General features: G+C 36.8%; 2 protein-coding genes across 5 annotated transcripts in view; both read right to left on the bottom strand.

Annotated features, from left to right (window-relative positions):
- Positions 1–1,484: 1,484 nt before the first annotated feature.
- LOC148851428 (uncharacterized) lies at positions 1,485–3,819 on the bottom strand. 3 transcript variants are annotated; one of them, XM_088944383.1, is made up of 6 exons: positions 3,782–3,819; positions 3,281–3,632; positions 2,428–2,478; positions 2,182–2,315; positions 1,986–2,077; positions 1,485–1,895 (listed from the first exon to the last, which is right to left on the bottom strand). In XM_088944383.1, exons 2-6 carry the CDS (start codon positions 3,563–3,565, stop codon positions 1,702–1,704), a joined length of 756 nt encoding a protein of 251 aa, XP_088800509.1. In that variant the 5' UTR covers positions 3,566–3,632; positions 3,782–3,819; the 3' UTR covers positions 1,485–1,701. The 3 variants fall into 3 exon arrangements, with proteins under 3 accessions (XP_088800509.1, XP_088800508.1, XP_088800510.1); XM_088944382.1 differs by lacking the exon at positions 3,782–3,819 and having other exon boundaries at positions 3,281–3,643; XM_088944384.1 differs by lacking the exon at positions 3,782–3,819 and having other exon boundaries at positions 1,485–1,884; positions 3,281–3,643.
- A 5,201-nt stretch (positions 3,820–9,020) lies between these two features.
- Positions 9,021–23,516, bottom strand: part of LOC148851427 (E3 ubiquitin-protein ligase RKP) — a 28,323-nt gene continuing 13,827 nt past the window's right edge. Inside the window, exons 5-11 of one of the 2 annotated variants that reach the window (XM_088944380.1) lie at positions 19,020–19,158; positions 14,927–15,010; positions 13,402–13,680; positions 12,966–13,097; positions 11,273–11,475; positions 10,603–10,810; positions 9,021–9,724 (exon numbers count right to left, since the gene is read on the bottom strand). In XM_088944380.1, coding sequence (XP_088800506.1) covers positions 9,413–9,724; positions 10,603–10,810; positions 11,273–11,475; positions 12,966–13,097; positions 13,402–13,680; positions 14,927–15,010; positions 19,020–19,158 — 1,357 coding nt within the window. In that variant the 3' untranslated portion in view covers positions 9,021–9,412. The remainder of the gene's footprint in view (positions 9,725–10,602; positions 10,811–11,272; positions 11,476–12,965; positions 13,098–13,401; positions 13,681–14,926; positions 15,011–19,019; positions 19,159–23,516) is intronic. The other variant, XM_088944381.1, reaches the window with a different exon arrangement.

The following is a 23,516-nucleotide window of genomic DNA, read 5'->3' as shown; positions in this document are numbered from 1 at the left end:
ATTACTCTGCAACAAAATATTATTTTAAATTGATATAGGATGTTTCATTTCAGTCTTACAAGTAAGAAGCAGTACCGATTCTAATTCTAAGATGTGCATTCTGATAAGACATACAATTAATAACACCAGCTTATTAATTAGAGGGATAATAGCATATAAAGGCAACTTTTGGGCCCTAATATCACTAAAAGTAATATTTAAAAAAAAATTCAAAAATAGGATAACTTTTGAAAAATAATATCAATAAAGGGCAGAATCACTGTTCATCTTCTTCCTCTTGTAGTCTATTCACCAGTGCCGTCGCCGCCACCTCTACCCACCAGTGCCGTCGCCGCCTCTATCTCCACCCACCTTCGACAACATTGCCAGAGGCGGAAGTGGGCGGAGGCATTGCTGAAGGTGGCGCCGGGCGGCGGTGCTGGTGGTTATTTCTCTGCCCAATGCTGCCACCTCTGCCCACCAGTGCCACCACCGCCTCTGTCTCCACCCACCTTTGGCAACATTGCCGGAGGCGGCGGCGGGCAGCAGTGCTAATGAATGTAAGGCCGAGTTGGGGTAGAAGTGGTTTGGAAAAGGAAGAAGATGAACAGTGTTTTTCCCTTATTTGATATATTTTTTAAACATATTTTAGAAATTATATTAAAAGTATTATTTTTATTGATATTATGGCCCAAAAATTGCCCTTATCAGATATATGATGTAGATTTAAAAACAAGGGTTCTTTACGGGCCTTTTTTGACCCAGCTAATTGTTAGTTCTATATAGTTGATCCCTATTATAATAAATAGTAGGGATGTCAATGGATCGGGTTAGGGTCAATATATTTGGCTTGCTTTAGGGTCAGGTTAAGGTTTTGATTATTCAACCCAAGTCGGGCTCTGGTTTTGGTTGATCCACTCTATCAGGGTCATGACTCATGATACCCTACATATATACAAAGTATTCCTGTAACATTTTGACTTCTAACTCTATAGCTTTAAAGTTTAACATTTATTTATATGTTCATTTTGTTTTTTTTTTTTTTGTGTTAAAAAAATACAATTGAAATGCTACTGGTCAGATTGGGTCAGTATTGGGTTAGCCCCTATAGGGTTAGGTCGGGTTCGAAATTATGTATTTCAAGGCGGATCAAGTCGAATTCGGGTTAAGGCAAACCCATGCCAAACCCGACCCATTAACATCCCTAAAAAGTGATTTAGGACCAAGAGGGGTGATCTCGGTCAATCTTCCAATAAACAGGCAAAGCTAATTACTGCTCTGCATAAGGCATAAGCACGCAAATTTGACACTCACCATGATAAGAGTTAGAATTTTTCATGTGTTTTCAAATCTTTTTTTTTTATATAAAATTTTCATGTGTTCAAATCTTCTTTAAAAGACTAATAAACATTTGTCCCAACAATATAAATACCTGGTATTATGCCCAAAAATAGAAATAACAGAAAGTCGGTGGTATTTCCTATAAAAAAGATTCAAGGTAAACGTAACTACTAATAGTTAGATAATCTCTTAATTAAAATAGGAAAGAACCCTCACTCATGATTTGAATCCAAGGTATCTTACAGATGGCTCCCGGAAGAAAATAAAAACTAACAATAAACCCCAGCCAGAAATACACAAAAAGGAGGAAAAAAAGAAAGATAAAGGAAAAGAATGTACACAACAAAGATCACAGTGACCACCATGAAGCATATTGGAACATCATATATCTTTCAACCGCTTCTGTCTTTGCACAGTGAAGAAGTTCAAGGCCAGCCTGAAAAATTGTGCAAAACTAAAGAAAGTTTGCAAGATTGCACGCCCCTTGACAATTCCTTCACGTAGGCCCCTAGCTGTTCTAGCTATCACTGGTCCCATTGTCTCTGTCCTTGGATTGGTTTGCTCCTGCATTAATGCTAATCAAGTGAAGATGAAGTAAAAACCACGACTTGATTCCACTCAAGAAGACATGATCAAACATGTAAAGACCAAACAATATTGCCAACCTCTTGGAACAATGTTTGTCAACTGACGCAACCTATCCTCCGCCAATCGAACAGCTCGTGTGGACCTTCTAACACCCTGTGTTATCTCCTGGCTGAACAAATACAGATACAAAAGATTTGGCAAGATAGGATTATGAATTGGATATAGAGAAACTGTGCAAAAAGTGCATTCAAAATCTAAATTCAAAGCACTAACCCCAGATCACTAAGCTCCATGGTTAGGTCACTGATCTCCATTCCAGATAACCGCACAGCAGCCATTGTATCTGGGAGCTCCTCTCTGGTGACATCCAGCAACTTCTCTAGTGACTCAGCAGCCCTCTTAAAAGCCTTATGTCCCCAAACCACATTGAACAACTTGAATGAGAAATCTTATTTTCATAACCAATTGCCAGTTCCTAGAGGATAAATTAAAATGGATACAAAGTTCAAGAACACAAACCAGAAGAGTCGGAATTGCAAAGAAAAAGAGCCAGGATGCTGAAATGGCTACCTGTGAATAAAACGTGTATTTATTATCTGAACTGAAACTTACGACTAGATCTATGTATGGAATCTTGTAAACAATAAAGTAGAAGGCAGATATTCTATGAAACACTTCCAGCAATTCTTGCTTTTATTTCCAAAATTTGCATATACTCATCATATATAAACTTCCATAGAGAAAGAACTTCTCTTTAGATATTAAACGTTTTCTAAGGAAATAAAGCTATAACATGGTATATCTATCTAAACCTCGTCATTACCAATGTGACATGACATATAATTCATGAATTGAATGCCCCACTATCTCAGTATTTAATCAAATAGGAGATTAAGACGAATTGCGTGGTGGAGGAGAACAAAGAAGTGAAGCTAATACAGAGCAAACTGCCACCAGAACAAATTAAGAAAAAAAAAATCTTTTTCAATACCAAAAGATCGATTTTGAAAATCCACAAGATGTCTTTTAAGTGAAGAAATTCCAGATGAGCAGAGAAAGATTATTAAATATTCACGCATCAATTCATAATTAGGAACTTTAATTCCAAGCAAAGTGAAGAAATTATTAGTTATTTAGAAATCATCCATCATATTAACTCCAAAACTAGCTACGCTGCAATAGACTTCAACCATCAAAATAAACATCTACATATATAAAACCAAATGCCAGAATTAACCACTGCTCATCCCGACAAAACTAAAGAATGAAAATTTAACACGAATTATGACTGTTAATAACAATATTAATAACCATTAACAGCAATTTAATAACAAGAAAAAGAAACCCTAGGAAGGAGGAGGTAAGGTGATACCGTGCACGCAATGGCATTCAATATTAGGATGTGCCGGTGCGTGAGGTTCCACTGCATCAGATGAGCCAAAGGAGGAGACCCGACGGACGACGTGAGACGAGAAGGTGCGGGGTCAGATGCAGAGGCATTCTCGGATTGGAGAGACAGCGATGAGAACCGAAGCACGGGCTGCCGGAGATCCGAAGGACGATGTGATGGAAGGCTCTTAGTGATATTGTGGCTACGACGTGAGAAAACCAAAGGTTTTGGAAAGTTCAGAGCCTGCAATTTGATTGCGGGTAACATCGGTCGGCCGATGAGAACGACGCCGTTCTTCCACACTCTCGCCCTCTCCGCTTCGATTTTAGTCCAACTGAAGAGAAGGCTACTTTATTCATTACATCGATCAGAAAAAAAAAAAAAAAAAAAAAAGAGTATTAAAAAAAAGAGATCACATCTCCGCCCCACAATTCCCCACAGCAGATCCCTGCCGTGTATTGGTAACATCTCCAATGATAATACCGGTTTCGATGATGTCATCATCGGGAGGCGGGGATGTTGAGCGGCTCCTGAGGAGATGTGAACTTTGAAAGGAATGGCCATTTACTAAAATATCTCTTTTCATGGATTTATTAAGATTTACTTTACAATTTCCATTTTAGTAATCAAAATCCACCCATGAATTTTGATAAATAACCCATGACTAGCTATTAGATTATCAGAAGTTTTTCAGATATCATATATTTTTATATTGTACTTGAACCCGATAATAAAACACTCTAGAAAGGCATTGTGGAGCGGCTCCTTGAGGGGTGGAGATGTGAACTCTAAAAGTAATGGTCATTTACTAAAATATCCATTTTCACGGATTTATTAAAACTTGCTCTACAATTTCCATTTTAGTAAAGGGAAAATCTATGATGTAGAAAATATATGGTATGGAAAGAGTTTTGATCGATCAAAACCCACTCACGAATTTTGATAAATAACCCTTGATTAGTTACCACATTTATGATTTCAGTTGATTGGTCAGAAGTTTTTCAGATATCATATATCTTCCATACCATGGTTGAACCCGTTAATAAAACACCCCAAAAATATTGCTGAAACGAGTCTGGATCACCTGCCAATGGAATATATGTTCCAACACCCTACTAATGTCATCTAACACCTTACATCAAATTGGGATATGCTCCTCACACCGGGCGTCTCACAAAAACCTCACTGGCACATCCCACCGTGCATTTTCAATGTATGATGGGATGTGCCTGTGAAGTTGGTGAAAGGTGCCATGTGTTAGGAGCAGATCCGGTCTCCCTTAATCTTTTATATAATGGGTTTCACTTTTATGATGGGCCCCAACATCACAGTGAGATGTGCAGTACCAGATCAAGTTGCCAGGGTGTTAGAAAGCATTTTGTTGGGAGGAGATCCCAATTCTGCTGAAACTAATGTTTTAAGAATTGGACCGGAATTAAATGGAATGCTCTCCGGGTCCTGGTTCTACCGGTTAACTAGCAATTTGTTCCTCAATCTATTATTTCTCAATCCCATGCATATATTGATTTATTATTGAGGCCCGATCTTAATGAGGCGTGTCACATGTGTACAACCACGCTCTATCACCATTACAGCACATAAACTCTGGAATAAATAGATTTGTTCTTCACAGAACGCTCCTCACACATACCTTACAGTATGGTTCAGTTACACATTTCGGGAATATCTTCCATATTTATATATTATTATTTATGAAAGATGTTTCCAATACGGTTATAAGACCGGTGTAAAGAGCGCTCTAAACCTATGACCACCATGTATGTGGTGGCCTTAAACATTAATAAGGGATAGAAGTATGCTATCTCACCTATCATCTTTCTCATGGATTTTGCTAGTCATTCAGCAAGCTGTGGCATGTCAAGCACTCTCATTGGGCAGGCTTTTGATTCCTTTGCAATATTCTCGTAATAAGATGTTTCGTGCAGTTAGTTGACACTCTAGATCTGCTACCCACTAGTTTTTCCTATATCTATACCCCGATGGTACACCACCGTCATGTATTGGGAACATCACTATGAATGAAAAGGGAGATATTCCCAATGTGCAACTGTAATGTCTAATGAATAGGGATGTGGGAACAACTAGTGGGTAGCAGATCCAAGCCCTTTAGTTGAATGAAGCTTTGCCTTTGGGTTTTTTTTTTCAAAAAATAAATAAAACAACCCCACACCCCCTATAGTTTGCAGCCAATTTATTTCATCTACCTTTAAAAGAAAATGCAAAATGATGGTTTTGACCTTAACATACGTTTGAACAAATTTAATAAGAAAAAGATGAAAATGGAAATGTCATTCTTGCCCTTAGTAAAATGCAACTAAGTCCATTTTGATAAATTTTGTTCTCCATTTGAAGAAGGAAGACATATTGTTGCAAATTAAGAATCAAAACACCATTTTTCTCTCTTCTTCAGTCTGTTGAAAGTTTGAAACCAAACATTGATTGATAGATTTAGAAACCAAACACTGTTTCCTTCTAAAAGCTTGATATGAATTGCTTGGGGTACTTTAAGAACAAACAACCATGGGCCCATGCCCTTAAATATTTTTCACTCGGTTTAGGTGGTTACATTATCATTTCCAAACCATTCTTAATGCAAGGGCAATTAAGTAAATTAGTTGCAAACTCTAATCTTTAGGAATGTTTTAATAAAATGCAAATTATAGGTTAGGTCTAAATAAATTTATGAAACTATAGGGAGTGTTCCAGTAAATGACCAAAAAGAAAACCATTTTGTGAGTTTGGATTAGCAGCTGAACCCAACAGACTGTGGGGCCAACTACGACGACCCACTTTAGTTTTATACGAAAAAATCATTACCATGTGATGTGTGAGTGAATTCAACGGAGACTGACAACAAAAAGAATTAGAACACAATAGTATAGGTGTAAAACGGGCTGGGCCGCCTATGGGCCAGAACATTCTGCTTGCTACCAGCTTACACCCCCCAAAGGCGGGTTGGCCCATGGGGGTCCATGGCCCAACCTGACACAGGCCTATGAGCAATGGTATATTTGGCCCATGCTAGACCCTTCTCCCCGCACAGTCTGTGGCATCACAAAAGTGGGTTGGTACGCAATAACTATTCAGTGGGTTGTGAAACCAATGATAACGCATCAGACCAATCATGAAATACAGAAATGAAGAGGGCCCACAAGTTATCGAGAAAGCACCACTTTTGTTGCATACAAAATAATACAAAACATAAGGTTTTGCATTCTCCATATTTGCATTTGTATTCCTTTCAAACTGAGCCTTAAGAACCAAGACTAGCTAGAGTAGTCAACTATCAACTAGCCTGTCTCGATGAGTTAAGGATTTAAATATCGATATAATACGTTTGATACAGGGCATATCGTATCAGTATCAGCCAATGGTGGTATGGGATACTCTACGAACAAAAGTGTATCCCGTGAGTCGTATGTATCGTAGCAATACAGATCAATAGCGGCCTGAATCGCATTGTATCGACCAATACACACTGATACAGGTCGCTCAGATCACCAAGAGTGGGCGGCCAGAACTTGCACCTTAAATGCAATTCTAAACCACTAATCCACATTTATACTTGCAATAATAAATAAAAGGGTAAATCTATTAAACTACCCCTACTGTTCACGAAATTGACAAATTGTATCATTACTGTTTAGATATTGTCTTGCAGTACCTTTAAGTTTTCTGACAATTGTCTAAAACCTCCATTGCTATTAATTTTCCGTCACATTCCATTCACATGTGACATCACGTGAGTGATAATTATTTTAAAATTCTTAAAATACCCTTATTGTTTATTGTTGTTGTTGAAAGTTGTAAAGATTTAAATATCGTGGTAGCGGGCAACGGCGGCCACACGATTGCCAGTGCTAGAATTGACCCTCTTTCCTTCTCGTCAACCTAGAACTGGCCTCTCTACAACGGACATTCTCAGACGGAAGCTTCTATTTTTGTCCCATAAATTACTACAAGCCAACAGGTTCTTGCGCTACCTGGTATAGGCGTTCTCTGGTTTGACAATGTCTTTAATCGACGAATAGGAGGCTGCGTCCGCCAGACTTGTGAAGGACTTTGATTTGCCGCTATAGAACTTTGAAATGCTTCTCCTGTAACCAGCAAGACAAATGCCTTACCACAAGAATTAACCAACCATTTCATGACATGAAGAGGCTAAGAGAAAAGAATTCCATTTGCCTCTGTCTGACAAATGCTATTGCCCCTGTTTCATCATCACCAATGATCCCACAACGATTCCCACAATTATTTTAGAGGAAGGGGAGGTGTGAGAATGGACAAAGAAGGAGAGGGAGACCAGAGGCGGAGGGGGAGGTCTGAGAATGGAGACAGTAGAAGCGGACGGTGAAATAGGGAATGAAATTTGAGGAATAGTGGAGGAAAATTTTGATATTTCATTTTCTTCCATTAGCACTTAATGACAATGTCAATTGTCAGAAAACTTAAGGGTACCGCAAGACAACATCTAAACAGTAATAGTACAATTTGTCAATTTCGTGAACAGTAGGGGTAGTTTAAGGGATTTACCCTAAATAAAATAAAATAAACTTTATTAACTTTATTCTTACATGTGATTTTTTCAATCTTTATTACCAAAAAAACTAACAAAATTTCAAAACGAATACAAGAAAAACTAAAATTTCAAAAGAATAATATTCAAAAATAGTATTTTATAAACTAATACAATAAATAATATATCAAATCCATGTTAATATAAAAAGATGATTTTTAATATCAAGAAAATTATACAAATAAAATATAAAAATAGAATAATTAATTTAATACTTAAAATTTGTAAATTTGCAAATGATATGCATATTAAAATTATTATATATTTTTAAAAATATTAATTAATATTTTAATTTATATTAATAAGTAATAACAGCATATTTATTATTTATGAAAAAAAAATATTGTTTATAAAATATTTAAGAATATAACATTAAATTGAATTTATCAAATCCATTAGTCTACATTTATTTCATAAAATTATTTTTCATATTAAAAATTATATAAATAAAATATTAATAAAGGAATAATTATTCTAGTAATTAAAAATTATGAATTTTTATATGATATGTATATTATAAATTTTAACAAATCTGATATACTTTAAGTTAAGATTAGATTTATATAAATTGCTAATTAATATTTTAATTTATATTTGAGATTTTAATATTTAGTTGACTTTTTGTTAATGTTAAAAAATTAAAATATAATAATAATAATTTATATAATAATTAAAATATAATAGGTGCATATTGTCTAGTACATTGGACTCTTGTTTGATGCATTATAAATAAAATTATATGGTACCCATGCATCTTGATATATTAATTATAATATATTTCTTCATATATATCACTAAAATATACATTTCCTATGTATTTATATATTATTTGTGATTTTTTTTATCTTAAATTTAATGATATTATTGTATTTATGAAATTTGTATATATTTTCCTAGTGTATCCATTCATTTTTCATATTTTTCGTCTATATCCATGCATTTTCAAAGCGTCTCCATATCCATATCCATATCAAGTTGTCCATATGAAACCCGGTATTTATACTTTAATCCTTGGTCCATATATTAGCCCAAACCAAGGAAGAAGCCCAGAATAGCCCACGTTATCAATTTACAAGCTCATTCCGTGAAGAAAATTTGCCAGGGCACCTCAGTGAGAGAGAGAGAGAAAACCCAAAAGATTTCCTTCCATTTACATCTCATATTTACAGAATAATGCCCTCAATTCTACAAAATTCTTGATGAACCCCATATCGCCAATAACTTTCCTAACAGTAACACTGATCATTGGCAAATTTTCACTCATATATATGCACATGGATATAATATATCAATTTCGGCATCTAGAAATGAGACATGAGACCACCCTAGCACTGCTAATATGCATGTGGGCCACTTCCATTAAAAAATCTAAGACGTTCCCACCAACTTCTGGCCGAGGCTTTCCCGGCCAACTTCTGGTTAAGGCTTCTGTCAGTTGGTTGATGAATAACAAGGATCCCACTGTAGCACAAGCCAGGTAAGACTGTAAGAGGTACCAAAAAGTTGAACAATACCCCCTACACGGTCTCTCTCTTCCTGTCAACCCTGATCACCTCCAGGACTGTGCCGTTGCAAAAGAAACACCTTTGGCAATTCAGAAGGTGCCTGGTTATGCACCCAAAGCATGATCTGTGCGAACAAGGCTCAAACTGAGCATCTGCCTCGGATGCATAACAAATGCAACACAGTCTATCATCATCCTCTTCAGCATCAGCACTGGATCCCAAACTCTGCTCTTCCCTTGACTTCGTCCTGCTCCCAAGGAGGCTCAGGAATTCCTCAAGCTGCCTCAGTCTTGTAAAAGAAGGATCCACTCTTAAGGATCCAACCTGCAATTAGAATTATTTTTATGAGCCTAAAACTATTCATTTTTGTTCCAAAAAAAATCAAGATTTGAAAGTGTTAATATCATTGCCCCACATCAAGGACCCAAAACAACCAGTACAAATGAACCAAGCACCATAATCAAGTCAAGACGGTGTTTAAAAGCCTTTAGCTACAACTCATCCAAAGAAGCAATTGAGAAAGCATGTGACCAGTTAAGCATGATTTCAACCATGGATTGTACTGATTCCTGCCCTAAAATCAATTTCAGATAAAGGCTCTTTCTTTGCATCAGTGTGAGAACAGGGGATGGTAGGGCTTTCAATGGGTGGAATTTGATCAGACATACCTAGATCTGAATTTGATCCTCATCAATATTCAGATATGAATTGAAACCCATCCATCAGATTCAAATTACTTGGATTGATCAGATAAACCTTATAATCTGGATATTATTGATCATTTATAAAATAAACTGAAAATCACTTCAGCAAGACTTGATCCTCTTCCTTTGAAACATGATACTCAAATCAACTTTACCATTAACTATTGTTAATTACATATTTACATTTATTAAATATATATATAGCAATATTGGTTTATCAGATCTTAAATGAATCAGCTTGGGGGGAATTCACATTTGATCTGCTTATAAGTGAGGTTTACTGTTTGAGATTGTACCTAGTGTAATCAGATCAAAATTGAATCCAATCCAGACAACGATTGGATCTATAAACAAGCATGGAGAAGGGTTTAAATTACATGGAAAGAAGGGTAACAAGCATGGTGAGGCCCATGAACTAACAATACAGCTGTAATAACACCACATGGCTTTAAAATGTTAGGCAAGTGATGAATAAAAGTAAAGAAGTCAAGAACTAACCCAATTGTACTCCAACAGGTATTGGAATCCACAGTGAACAGTAGCAGGACAATTCAAGCTTGCAAACACTGCCACAACATCATTCTTCACCCTGTCCTCTGAATGAATACTAGCATCCAACAAGTTCAATATAATTCCAACTAGTGGTGCTAAGACCATCCCTCGATTTATCTTCTCTTGAGACTGGCTCTGTCGCCTAAGTGACCTGCTAAGCAGGCACACAACATTAGTTGAAAATAAGATAGGGTGAAAAAAATTGAAAAAAAATTATTCATAAAAAAAAAAATGAAAACAAATGCATGGAAGATCACTGAAAATGATTTGATCTTAAGAAGAAAAAAGTTTCATTCCTTTATAAATCTATTTTGGGGGAGAACAGAAGATTGAAAAATGTTAATAACTAAAGACAACTCAAAAATCCTGTTACAATTTATGGTTTCTCAGAGTCAAAAGTCAAGCACAAAAATAAAGATTTGCTGAAAGCCTAAGGTTGTTCACATGAGTGCAACCAGGATACCGTTTTATCATAAAACCCAGATTTTGTCTAATATCTAGCATTCTAGCCATAAGGCTTTTAGGTATGCCCATAAATAAAGGCCTTTTGGATTTTAAGAAATCATGTGGGATGAAACAATAGATGCTAAAAAGTATAATAATTAACAACACTTACTGGTCAAAAAATTCAGCATCTGCAGCTGAAGTCACATGATTCAGAATAAAGATGATCAACTCCGTTAACCGCCGTAGGTTCATATCAGACCCTGACAAGAAGGCTTGAGGGATCTCACGGGTACAGAACTCCAATACCCTTGCAAGATTGCATGAGAGATCAAATATGACACTACACTTTCTCTGTTGTTGCAATTCCAAGACCTGCAAATATGCTTTTACATTAATTTCATAGCGAGGAATTAGGGGGAAAAAAGGGGGCAACCATTTCATTCATCAACAGAAATTACTGGACAGTCAACTATTGCTATCAAAATGACCGAGTCTGAGGTGTCCTTGAAAGGAATATCATGTACATGTACCTACCATGTGAATACATGATCCCACTCCCATCTGCATTTGTCTGTGGCTGCGTGTACACATGCATTTTCTCCATGCTTCTCAAGGGTGAAAACAATCAGGTTGGGATGAGATATTGTTCTTTGATGCTCAGATGTAAATACAGACAGACATGGATAGGGGAAACAGGAACTTGTTTCTCCACTACCTAAAATCCCAGACACAGATACAGGTACACGTATCCCAGATAATATGCTAATAGTATCATGCTCTTATATCTAGTTTTTGAAGCTAAGGCTCAGTTTGGAAGGAGTACAAATACAAATATGTAGAGTGCAAAGCCCTGTATTTTGTATTATTTTGTATCTGTTTGTACTGTACATATTTGTATTTGTACTCTTTCCAAACTGAGACTAAGGCTTAGTTTGGAAAGAGTATAAATACGAATATGTACGGTGCAAATACACACAAAATAGTTCAAAATACAAGGTTTTGCACTGTACATATTTGTATTTGTACTTCCAAACTGAGCCTAAGTGACATTTATCGGGACAATTATAAAAAAAAAAAAATGTCATTTCTAAGAACTTGTTTTTTTGCAACTTAACTTAGCTATGAATAGATTTTTTTTGTTTAATTTGTTAAAACACACCATTTAAATATTTCTTAAGTGTTAATGCTATAGGGTACATTTAGAAGTATCTAGTTTTATATCTATGTCCAACACTGGTACGCTAGGCATGTACAGAATCTCAAACTAACCAGTTTTATCCAAACCCAAACCCAAGATGGTTCAACATGAATCTTGAAAAGATGATAGTGCCAGGTTAGTTTGGTTGGATGATCAAGTTGATCCTGTTTGGTTTTGGGATTGCATGAACCTCAAACCAAGCCTAATCCAGACCCATGCTCACACTCTCTCAGATTGGGCCAGGACAGCAGAGGCCAAGGTAACTATGGGCTCAAACACCCTTTCTCCAGCTGGACCTTAAAACCTTTTTTCTTATAAAAGCTAGAGTATATTGTATTGTATTGATAGTAATAGGGAAGAATGTCACCCGCATTCTTTCCTTTTTAAGTTAAGAGGACATAAACACCCGTTACAATGGGAGGAAACCTCAAGCACAACTATTTTGTGGGGATTCAATCATATACTGATAGGAACATGTAAGTTGTCTTACTACCATATTACTCTGTAGTTATCATAAAATCCACATTCTCAAGGATATTCTCTTTAAATAAATCACCAAGTACATACAAGGGAAGAAACAAGCAACAAAATGAACATACAACTAACATATGAATTAGAAAAAGAACACTGCAATTAAAAACATGCTACAAGTGGCATTGATTACCTGGTATTTTTCTTGCATCTCTCGAACGGAAACAGAGAACTCAGTCATTGTCCAGCTGAGAGTATTGAATAATCGGTTTAGAAATGCTGAGAATAATGCATCATCATGAATGCATGCCTCCCGCAATAAGCCCTTCATGAAGAAAGGAGATAAAAGAAAACCATAAGATTAAGCTGAAAACTTTAACGAAGAAGCATGCTACAGGAACAAAGATTTTAATCTTGAATTCACATCCCCAGTGAAATCAAAATAAAATCTGGAAGCGTGGAAATCCTTATAAAGTTTCTTTAGGACCTAACTGAAATAGTCAAAAACTTGACATGTCAAAATCATTGAAACAGCTAAAATCTTTAAAAAAAAATATATCAGAATAATTGGAGATTTTATTGAAACCCACATCCAGACAAAAAAGACACAACAAAGAGCATAATTTCACCTGGAAAAGCATTGATGATGATGACTCCCCATGCTTTGAAGAACCAAATCCAGAACCTTTGCACAGTCGCAGAAGTATGTTTGTTACTGGAATCCATGATCTGTTGCCAAAAGCTGAGAGCAATGCTCTTGGCATTTTCTGAATGGCTGCTTTATTGTTCTCAAAAGCAACCAAATATTCTCTGTACTGTACCAAGACTGATATAGATTGCAAAAGAAGATCTCTCAAATCAGCACTGGATATCCGTGGGTCATTGAAGTGAGTAACAATAAAAGTGACCTAAAAGACAAGCCAAGCATTAGTTTCTTGGAACTCCATAGACAGGCAAACTAAAACTTAGAATCCTAATTACATAACATATTGTTAAAGCATCCATCATGATTAAAGAATGTGTTGAAACTTGCATGCAATCGACAGACCCACATAGTAACACCAACATCCTTGACACCTATGATTTATGGAAGCATTCTGTAAGCAGCAAAAATGTCATGTGCAAAATATAAAAAGGTTCTAAAAGTGACAGTTTTTTCCTTTTTTTTTTAATTTATTGATAGGAAAGATATGTTAATTTCCTCATAGAGTGATACTCAGTAACAATGATACTATACTCATATCATATGTAGGATGATGAAACCTTAATTTACAAAAGCTTAGCAGTGCATTCTCCCATCTATGGAAGACTTGGAAATCGATATAAATCAACAAACCCATTGATCAAAGGTGCTAAAGAAAAGGGTGAAATTAAAACAATGGTGGAAAAAGTCCAGGAAGACACAAGGAGGTATTACTAAGCCTACCAGGAAATAGTATCTAAGAGGCAAGATAGATCTGCAAAGTAAGGAAAAGAAAATAAAATAACCAAGGAATTAGCACCTTGGCTTCTCCAGGAACCAGCACCTAATAGCTTTTTGAAGGAATCAGCACCTTGAAGAAAATTAAATATGTGCACCAAAGAAAAAGAGTCGGTAATTTCTAAAAAGCTGGTCCAAATTGGTTGAACTCACAACTTTGAAATTTGACAATTCTTCAAGAAGCTTTCCCAATTGGACAGAGTTGTCCATTGATTGAGGAGATAATTATCAGAAAATCCCTAAAGTAGGAAAAACTATCAATTAATTGAACTATTGCAAATTATAAAACCATGCAATCTTACAATCTTACAATGAGCTTGGGGTTTATATTTTGCAGGAAAAAAAAATAAAATGCAAATAGAAAGTCCTTGTCTATTGAAAGGTTATGCATACCAATGATAGTTCATGTAAGGAAGTAATGGTTGGTATATAACATTGTATACAAATTTAAACTAAAAAGAATCATAATTGTCAATGTTCAATTCTTTGTCTTTCTTGATGTTTGCATTTCAGATCAGAGGAAAAGAATCAAGAGATGCATCACAGAGCATTAACATACACTTATTCCAGTAGGGCATAGTAGCTTTGTGATGGAAATTTTATTATCTTCCCAAACATGACGGGTGTAACAAGAAGATATTAGAGAGAGAATAGAACTTAAAGATGGAACATACAAATGATGAGAGTCCTTGCTTAATAAAAATTGAAGAAGGAACAAACGGAGGATCACTCCTCCGCAAGGCATGGAAGCAGTCAACCTGCAATGCAATAATAAAGCAATTAACAAGAGCAGAAAAAAGTTGATATGAAACATCTAAGAAGTATTTGTTCTTGTAGGATCACTGAAGACAAAATCAAGATATATGTATTGTGATCACTGATTCTGACAATAAGAAAATACTCAAAGAAACGAAACGAAAGGAAGAGAACAAGAGTTACATTAGAAGAGATTGAAGTTCATACTATTAGTAGCATTCGGTGAATCAATAAATAACAATAAGCTTTGAATATGCAAAGTTAGCCACATAGCTTGGGAGTGAAAACATTGTAGGCCTTGCTTTATGTGTATTCCCCCTTTATTGCTATAAATAGTAGCATTTGGATTTTTTCCTAATTGAATTATTCCATTATCAATTGGAGGCAGGAAAAGTAACGTGCCAAAAAATATACAAGATGAGACTGCAATACATCCCCAAAGAAACATAGCCATAAATGAGATTTTACTTTTTGTTTGGAACAGGTATATACAAGATTTTACATTTTATCCCTCCTCCAGAATATATCCACACGATATAGACCAAGGCTTACAAAAAAAAAAAATATCCTCGTATCCTTATCTTTCCAATTTCTAAATATCACAAATTAAGCCAAGAGTAAAAGCTTTCAAATAAGCCATACCATCAACTCAAATGGGTATAACTGTAGAGTGCCATTAAATATTATACTTTTTTAGCAAAAGGTACAGTATTATTCATTCAGAGTACGTATGATCATGCACAGCGGGGCACTATACAAAAAGTATATGCATTGTGCACCAGTCCTGCCAGAGTTACAAAAATAGAGCGGCAGGACCAAAATAACTTTGATGGGGAATATTACTAAATTGATACAATGCAGTCACCCAAGAGTGAATGGAACCCATTATCTTCTTGATTAAATCATCAACTGAACAGCTTCGATTCTGAAATATCCACTTATTCTTCTCCTTTCAAATACACCACAAAACTGCAGCAGGAATAGTGCTCCAAAACTTTCTTCCTTTTTTATTTAGTCCCTCCACTTTCCAGAAGCACACATGATTCAAAACCCTTTCCAGCAAACACCAAGAAAGATAAGTTGCAGAAAAAAGAATATATCTAATTCACCACTGTACACTGCAGGAATAGATGATTAGAAGTTTCTCTGCCTCTCCCACAGAGCACACAATTTTCTGCTTGAATGTTTACAACTCTTCTTAACAGATTGTCCCTGAACACATTTATCAAGCACCACAGACCACACTAGGAAGCCACTTTGGAGGGGACATGGGATAACCAGACTTCTTTATGAGTGAAAGCTAGCTTTTCATTGTTGGTCAACTGCCTGTACAGGGATTTGAGAATAACCCTGATTTCTCCCATTTCCAGCTTCTTCAATCCTTTTGGTCTGGTTTTAGGCACGTTCAGTTGAGCAAATTGAATAAAAGCCAGCTCCTCTGTTTCACAATCTCCAAACTCCTTCGAGTTGGGCACCCGCAAACAACCCCCTCCTGAATTTCATGAGTCAAATCACATTTGCATCTCTGTTCTCTACAAGGATGTATAGAGAAGGAAAGTGTGTCCCCTTATTAATTTCATTACTATACTATTGATCAAAAAAATTCATTACTATACATATCCAATTCATGCAAAAAAGTGTAAGGGGAAAACTGCAGGCATCCCTGACAAAAAAAACACGTGTAACTCACTCTTCTCTTTGGCACATTATACATTGATTAGCCATGTGAAAACTTGAGAACATAGATGATCAAGATAAACCATTGGCACTTCCACTAATCCAAAAAAAAAAAGGAAGCCAGTTCTCTGAATCCTCCGAATTATAGGCCCATACAACTAGTTGCTTATAGGGTTTTTCTTTGGGCCACTTATAAGGTTGATTTGACAGTTACATCTGATAAATCCAAAAAGCAAATTAAGCAATAGGACTTTCAGGCTGCAATTTGCTTAAAGGATGAGACAGCTCTGGTTTGAATAAATAAAGCATAAGAATCAAGGGATCAAACCCCCCATAGTTTAAGTCCTTAAAGGAGAACAAATATGGTTTGATGGTATATGAAGAAAAGAATAATACAAAATTCTTTTTGTCCCTTTTCTCATAAATTACAAAGAAAGAAATGCAAATACTATTGACTGAAAAAGCATAAATACAAAGAAGGGATAGTCCCAAAAATGTAGGGATCCCCATCTAGTAGCACATAAAGACCTAAATCACAAGAGAATCCCAGGGATGCATAAATAAATCATGATAGGATTATCCTAGAAATGCATAAATCAAGATGGATTTTTCTCCACCAGAACAAATAGATAAGAGAAGGTTTGACTAAGAGTTAACTCCCCACAAGAGATCCACCTAAAGCTTAATTTTATAACACACTGCCCACTTCAAATCCAAAAAGAACTAAAAGGGTGTGTGTGTGTGGGGTGGGGTGGGGGTGGGGGGGGGGGGGGGGGGGGAGAGAGAGAGAGAGAGAATTGTGAATGGCCTATAGATTTCAAAAGACAGGAAAGAGTGGGTTCCTGGTATATGAATCTTTCTAACAAATCAGGCATATCCTGAAGGTTAGTAAAATTGAAACCAACTCTTAGAGAAATAATATTTACTTCCAAGATACCGCTTGTTCCAATTTTTTTCCATAGTCAACTCCTCAAACTCTAGAGCATATTACCTTGTGTATGTACCACCATGTGTTTGAGAAGCAAACAAAAATGACATAACTGATTTTTTTTCTGATAAGTAACTGAATCATTCTACCCAACCAATATCAGAATCAACCATTCTGAACTTGCTCAATTTGACCATAAAGACCCAATTTGATTTTAAGAATCGGTGGATACCCTTAAGATTGGGGATGATGTAATACCATGTAAAAGTGGTATCATTAGCAAACTCGTGGCATAAAATATCCACTCCTTAAATCTTCAAGTACTCAAGCAAAAAAACATGAATTAATGCAGAATTCATTTAAAGCATCATTTGGCTAAGACCCACCATGGAATATGCCATTGTAACAAATGCTGCAAAAAATGAGGATAGACAAGATGAAGCCTTGAATACTCATAATTCTGGAAATAAAAAGCATGAAGAAGCACTTCACAGAATTTGGAGCATTGTCACAGAATTTTTTCTTTAAACAAGATGTTTATACTAGATGTATCAGTACCCAAACAAGGCAATCAGAAGCACAAGGCCACCATTAACTCATAATGGAACAAAACCATATACAAAAGTGTGGTTGTGCATGTCTGTGCACACACAGTTTGGAATGTTCTACATTTTAAATTAAATATTAATCCATCTTTATATTTTCCTTTCTTTTTCTTTTCTTATTGAAAACAAGGGGGACTTTAACAGAATGTAAATTAATGATGTATAACAAAGCAAAATAAAGGGAAGAAGCATCCATTAAATCAAAAAGGAAAAGCATATGCACGAAACCACAATGTATGATAAAATAAGCATCTTTTAGCCTTTCTCAAAATCCTCTCATTTGAGAAGATAGCATCTGGTGATATATAAGGTATGATGTGAAGCAAGATGGCTTTCTCTACCTCAGTAACAATTAAGAAAAAATCAGTAACCTCTGTATGAAGTTCAGTATTACCCAACCAGGCAGCTACATTACAGAAAAAACATTTAAACCATCAAGAAGTGTTTGATTTGATTTATGTATATATGCAGACATTGACCACAACCAAGATGAGCTTATAACTAAAGGTCGTTAGTTCTTAGTTGGATCTATAACACTAAGTGAGAGGAGACTTCAGGAGCTCCAAAATGAAAATAAGTGCAAGGAACAAAGTGAACTCACAGTAATTTGTCTACTAAATTATCATGAAGTTTACTCATGGAACAAAGACATGTACCATTGACAGTGGTAAAAGTAGTAGTAAATTTTTAAATGCAAGACAAATACCAGCAAACAGTCATGAAAAATAATTTTTTAATAGCGGAAGCTTTGACATTAATTGGAAAAAAGAATGTCATACATAAAATAAAGCTTTAGCCTACCAGTGCTTCTAGATAAAACTCTGGGACGTAAATGAATATTGAATCCACTTTGCTAAGAACCAAGAGCAATTGAACAACCCACATGCATGTTGCATACATTCCTCTTAGCTTCCAACGAGAAAACAGAGAGATCCGGTACCTGAAAAGCAGAAGAAAGAGTTATAAGAGAAACATGGACAGAAAAAAGGAAAAGAATCTTATCAACATCTAAAGTAGGATCTCCTACAAGTATTACTTCATAAATATATCATTCCTATAATCTATAGAGGACCTCTGCTCTCTGTTTCATGCTATTAAGGAGGCTAGACCTTTGGCATTGTTGAAGATTAATTAGTTTTATGATGTTTTTCTGAGTAGATGTTTTATGTTAGTTGTTAGATAGGAGGTAGGGACCATAGTAGTTATGTGAGTCCAAATTTTATTATGTTTTTTGAGTGTTATATATGCTGTTTTATGTTTTGCCGCCCTATAAGGGCATAGTTGTCTTTGTACTGTTCTATTGTTTTAGTATAAATAATAAGTGAAGGGGGCGGCCAGATTATTGCTCTCTTTTCTTTCAACTTCTATTCTTCTCTTCTTCTCCTTCTCTCTTCCTTCTCTCTTCAAGAAACTACTTTCTTTCATATTTTTTTAATTCAGCATATTTCTACTTGGTATCAGAGCATCGGCTAGGGTTTCTTGAAGCATTCTCATGCAGCCCTAGATCAGCCGACTGCATGAAGTAAAGGGCTAATCGATCTACTATAGATTGCCCAGTTCTTGGAGTTTTTGGTGGGATCTAGACATCAGGAAGGTGATCTACTGTTCGGCATCAAAATCAGGAAGAACTAGAGTACGGGGAAGAGTCCCAGAAAAGTTGAACTCTTTGTTTTTTATCTGATCTTGGGCGTCCAGGTATTGTTAGTTTTCTTTTGATTTTCTGAAGAGGGTGGTTTGGTTTCTGAAATTTTCTAAGCCTCCCGGAGTGACCGATTCACTTTTCTCTCTGTTGAGAGGCTTGGGGAGAAAAGAGATTTCCCTCCAGCTAGGGTTTTCTTCTTTTGAAAGGGTTGGTTTCTGTGTGTGTGGTATTAAATTATTTTTTGAAGGTCTCCGATCTATTTTTTTTCTTACTGTTGAACTGTTTGAAGTAAAATGGAGAGTTGGAATACTGAGATGAAATCTATCGGTACTGTGGGACTAGGTGTTGGAGGTAGTAGTGATATATCTTACTGGGGAGGAGAAGAAACCTGATACAAACTCTTCCCGATGGGTGCAAGAGAATTACATGGTAATGTCTTGGCTGTGTAATTCTATGTTACCTCATATTGCAAAAAAAAAAATTCCTATGGGCTAATACTGCTAAGGAGATTTGGGATGGAGTGACTGAAACCTACTCTCAAAAGCAAAATGAAGCCAGAGCCTATCAGTTAAGAAATCAGGTGATAAGTATGAAACAAGGAGAAAAACCTCTTGTTGTGTATTTCTCCATGTTAAAAACCCTATGGCAGGAAATAGATCACTTAGAAACTATGGTATGGGAAAGTGTAAATGATGCAGCAACTTATCACAAACTGGTAAAGAGGAATAGGGTTTTTGAGTTCATGGTAGGGATGAACCCTGAATTTGACATTGTTAGGCAGCAGATTCTTTCTAAGGAGGGTGTGACACTCTCTCGGGCCTATGCTTTTGTCTCTGGAGAGGAGAGTAGGAAGAATGCAATGCTGAGACTGCCTGGGACTGACCAGTCGGCTATGGTTGGTACAACAAAACCTAAGCCGAATGGAGACAGGGGGAGTAGTGAGACTAGAAGGGAAGATAAGAAGGACTTGGTGTGTGATTATTGCAAGAAGTCTAAGCATACCAGGGACACTTGTTGGAAGCTTCATCCAAATCTTATGCCTGCTCGGATAAGAAACAAGAAGGGAAATGCAAATGTAGCCACTACAGAAGACTCTTCAGCCCCTCTCTCCCAAACTGATTGAAAATCCATTGCAATAGTAGCATGAGAACAGAATTGGAGAGGTTTGGACAGCTTATGAGTAAGAAAGGTTCACTCAGCTCTAGCCTTCCAAATGGACAGCAGAATGCAGGAGCCAACTACACCACTTCCTTTGCACATACAGGTAGTTCATATGCAACTGCGAATCTTGCATCCACTTCAAGTAAGGAGGGACCTCCCTGGATTATAGACTCAGGAGCATCTGAGCATATGACTAATGCCCCTACCATTTTCTGTTCCTCTTCCTGTTTCTGTGATACCTCCATTAGTTCAGCCAGCATCTACATCAGTTCAGCCACCACCTGCACCATCAGTTCAGCTAGCACCTGCACCCACAGTTTCATTACCTGAGCCACTACGGGCAACGTCACAGCAATATCAGCGCCGACAGATGATGGTTGACTCCACACATCCTCGACCCACACCACTCTCTGTCAGTCCTTCTGAAACTCCAGATTCGGCAGATATAGTTCCAGGTATTCCTCTTGAGCCTGTTATGTTTTCTAATTATAATGCTTTTGTCCCTAACACCATTGTTGCAGTTGATCCCACTGACCTTGATCTTCCCATTGCACTTCGTAAGGGGAAGAGAAAATGTACAGCCCACTGCATTTCACACCATCTTTCCTACAGTGCCTTATCACCCTCCTACCGTGATTTTCTTTCTTCCCTGGATTCTGTGTCTATACCCAGGAATGTTATTGAGGCTCTCTCCAAACCTGACTGGAAAACAGCCATGCAAGATGAGATGGACGCTTTGGTCAAAAACCAAACTTAGGAAATAGTTGATCTCCCCCCAGACAAGGAAACAATCGGATGTTGATGGGTATTCACAGTGAAGTATAAGGCCGATGGCAAGATAGAGAGATAGAAGGCAAGGTTGGTAGCAAAAGGGTATACTCAGACCTATGATGTTGATTATCTGGAAACCTTTGCAATAGTAGCTAAGATGAGTTCAGTTCGTATTCTTTTATCTCTAGTAGCCACCTATTCATGGCCCTTGTTCCAACTTGATGTCAAAAATGCTTTCCTCAATGGTGACTTACAGGAGGAGGTATATATGGACATTCCAGTAGGCTTTTATGAAAATGATGGTAAAGGAAAGGTGTGCAGACTCAGAAAATCTCTATATGGACTGAAACAGTCACCTAGGGCTTGGTTTGACGGGTCCAGAGGGGCACTCATCCGTTTTGGATACACACAAACACAGTTTGATCACACCCTCTTTGTAAAGAGGAGAGATGCTTTGGTGTCAATTCTAATTGTGTATGTGGATGATATAGTGATGGCAGGAAATGATCTGGAGGAGATTGATGATCTCAAAAAATCATGCAGAAAGAATTTGAGATCAAAGATCTTGGTGAGCTCAAATACTTCTTAGGGATTGAAGTTGCAAGATCCAAGCATGGGATCTTCTTTTCACATAGAAAGTATGTACTTGACCTACTGCGAGAGACTGGGAAGCTGGGGACCAAACCAGCAGACACTCCTAATGATCCAAATCACAGAATTAATGGTGTGGATGGTGAATTGGTAAAGGATGTGGGGAGATATCAAAGAATGGTGGGCTGACTGTTGTATTTGTGTATGGCACGACCAGATATTTCTTATGCTGTCAGTGTTGTGAGTCAATACATGCATGCACCTCGAGTTCAGCACTGGGAAAGCTATTGAGAGAATACTTGAATATCTGAAAAAGCACCCTGGCAAAGGCATTCTTTTCTCAAATCATGAGAATCTGAAGCTAGAATCCTATACGGATGCAGACTGGGCAGGATCCCTAGATGACAAGAGGTCTACATCAGGATTGTGTACATCTGTAGGTGGAAACTTGATTTCCTGGAAGAGTAAGAAGCAAGTGGTTGTGGCAAGGTCAAGTGTAGAGGCTGAGTATATAGATCCATGGCTCATGGTGGCTCAGAACTTCTTTGGGTTAGATCTCTTTTGAGTGAAATTGGGGTGGAAGCAGAGGAACCTATGATGTTATACTGTGACAATCAGGTTGCAATCAATATTTCCCACGATCCAATTTAGCATGATAGGACAAAACACATTGAAGTTAATAGATACTTTACAAGAGAAAGGGTAACAACCGGAGAAGTGTGTTTGCCCTGTGTCTCTTCATAGTTGCAACTGGCTGATGTTCTCACTAAAGGGGTGACAAGGAACAAGCTTGAACCTGATCTACGCAAGTTGGGAATGTGTGACATTTACTCACAACTTGAAGGGGAGTGTTGAAAATTAATTAGTTTTATGATGTTTTTCTGAGTAGATGTTTTATGTTAGTTGTTAGATAGTTGGGGACCACAGTAGTTATGTGATCCAAATTTTATTATGTTTTTTGAGTGTTATATATGTTGTTTTATGTTTTGCTGCCCTATAAGGGATAGTTGTCTTTGTACTGTTCTATTATTTTAGTATAAATAATAAGTGAAGGGGGTGGCCAGATTATTGCTCTCTTTTCTTTCAACTTCTTTTCTTCTCTTCTTCTCCTTCTCTCTTCAAGAAACTACTTT

This window comes from Nelumbo lutea, chromosome 5 (genome assembly GCF_056320005.1).
Source record: "Nelumbo lutea isolate HS-2025 chromosome 5, American lotus-T2T, whole genome shotgun sequence".
Taxonomy (NCBI): Eukaryota; Viridiplantae; Streptophyta; class Magnoliopsida; order Proteales; family Nelumbonaceae; genus Nelumbo; species Nelumbo lutea.
The sequence above is the reverse complement of the archived record's forward strand: the minus strand, read 5'-3'. Positions and strand labels throughout refer to the sequence as shown.

Coding starts and splice junctions, on each gene's coding strand:
- LOC148851428 (XM_088944383.1), bottom strand. CDS start 3,565: ATGTTACCCGCAATCAAATTGCAGGCTCTGAACTTTCCAAAACCTTTG. Junction 2,479..3,280: donor TGAATGCCATTGCGTGCACG/GTATCACCTTAC, acceptor TTTTATTCACAG/GTAGCCATTTCAGCATCCTG. Junction 2,078..2,181: donor ATGGAGCTTAGTGATCTGGG/GTTAGTGCTTTG, acceptor GTATTTGTTCAG/CCAGGAGATAACACAGGGTG.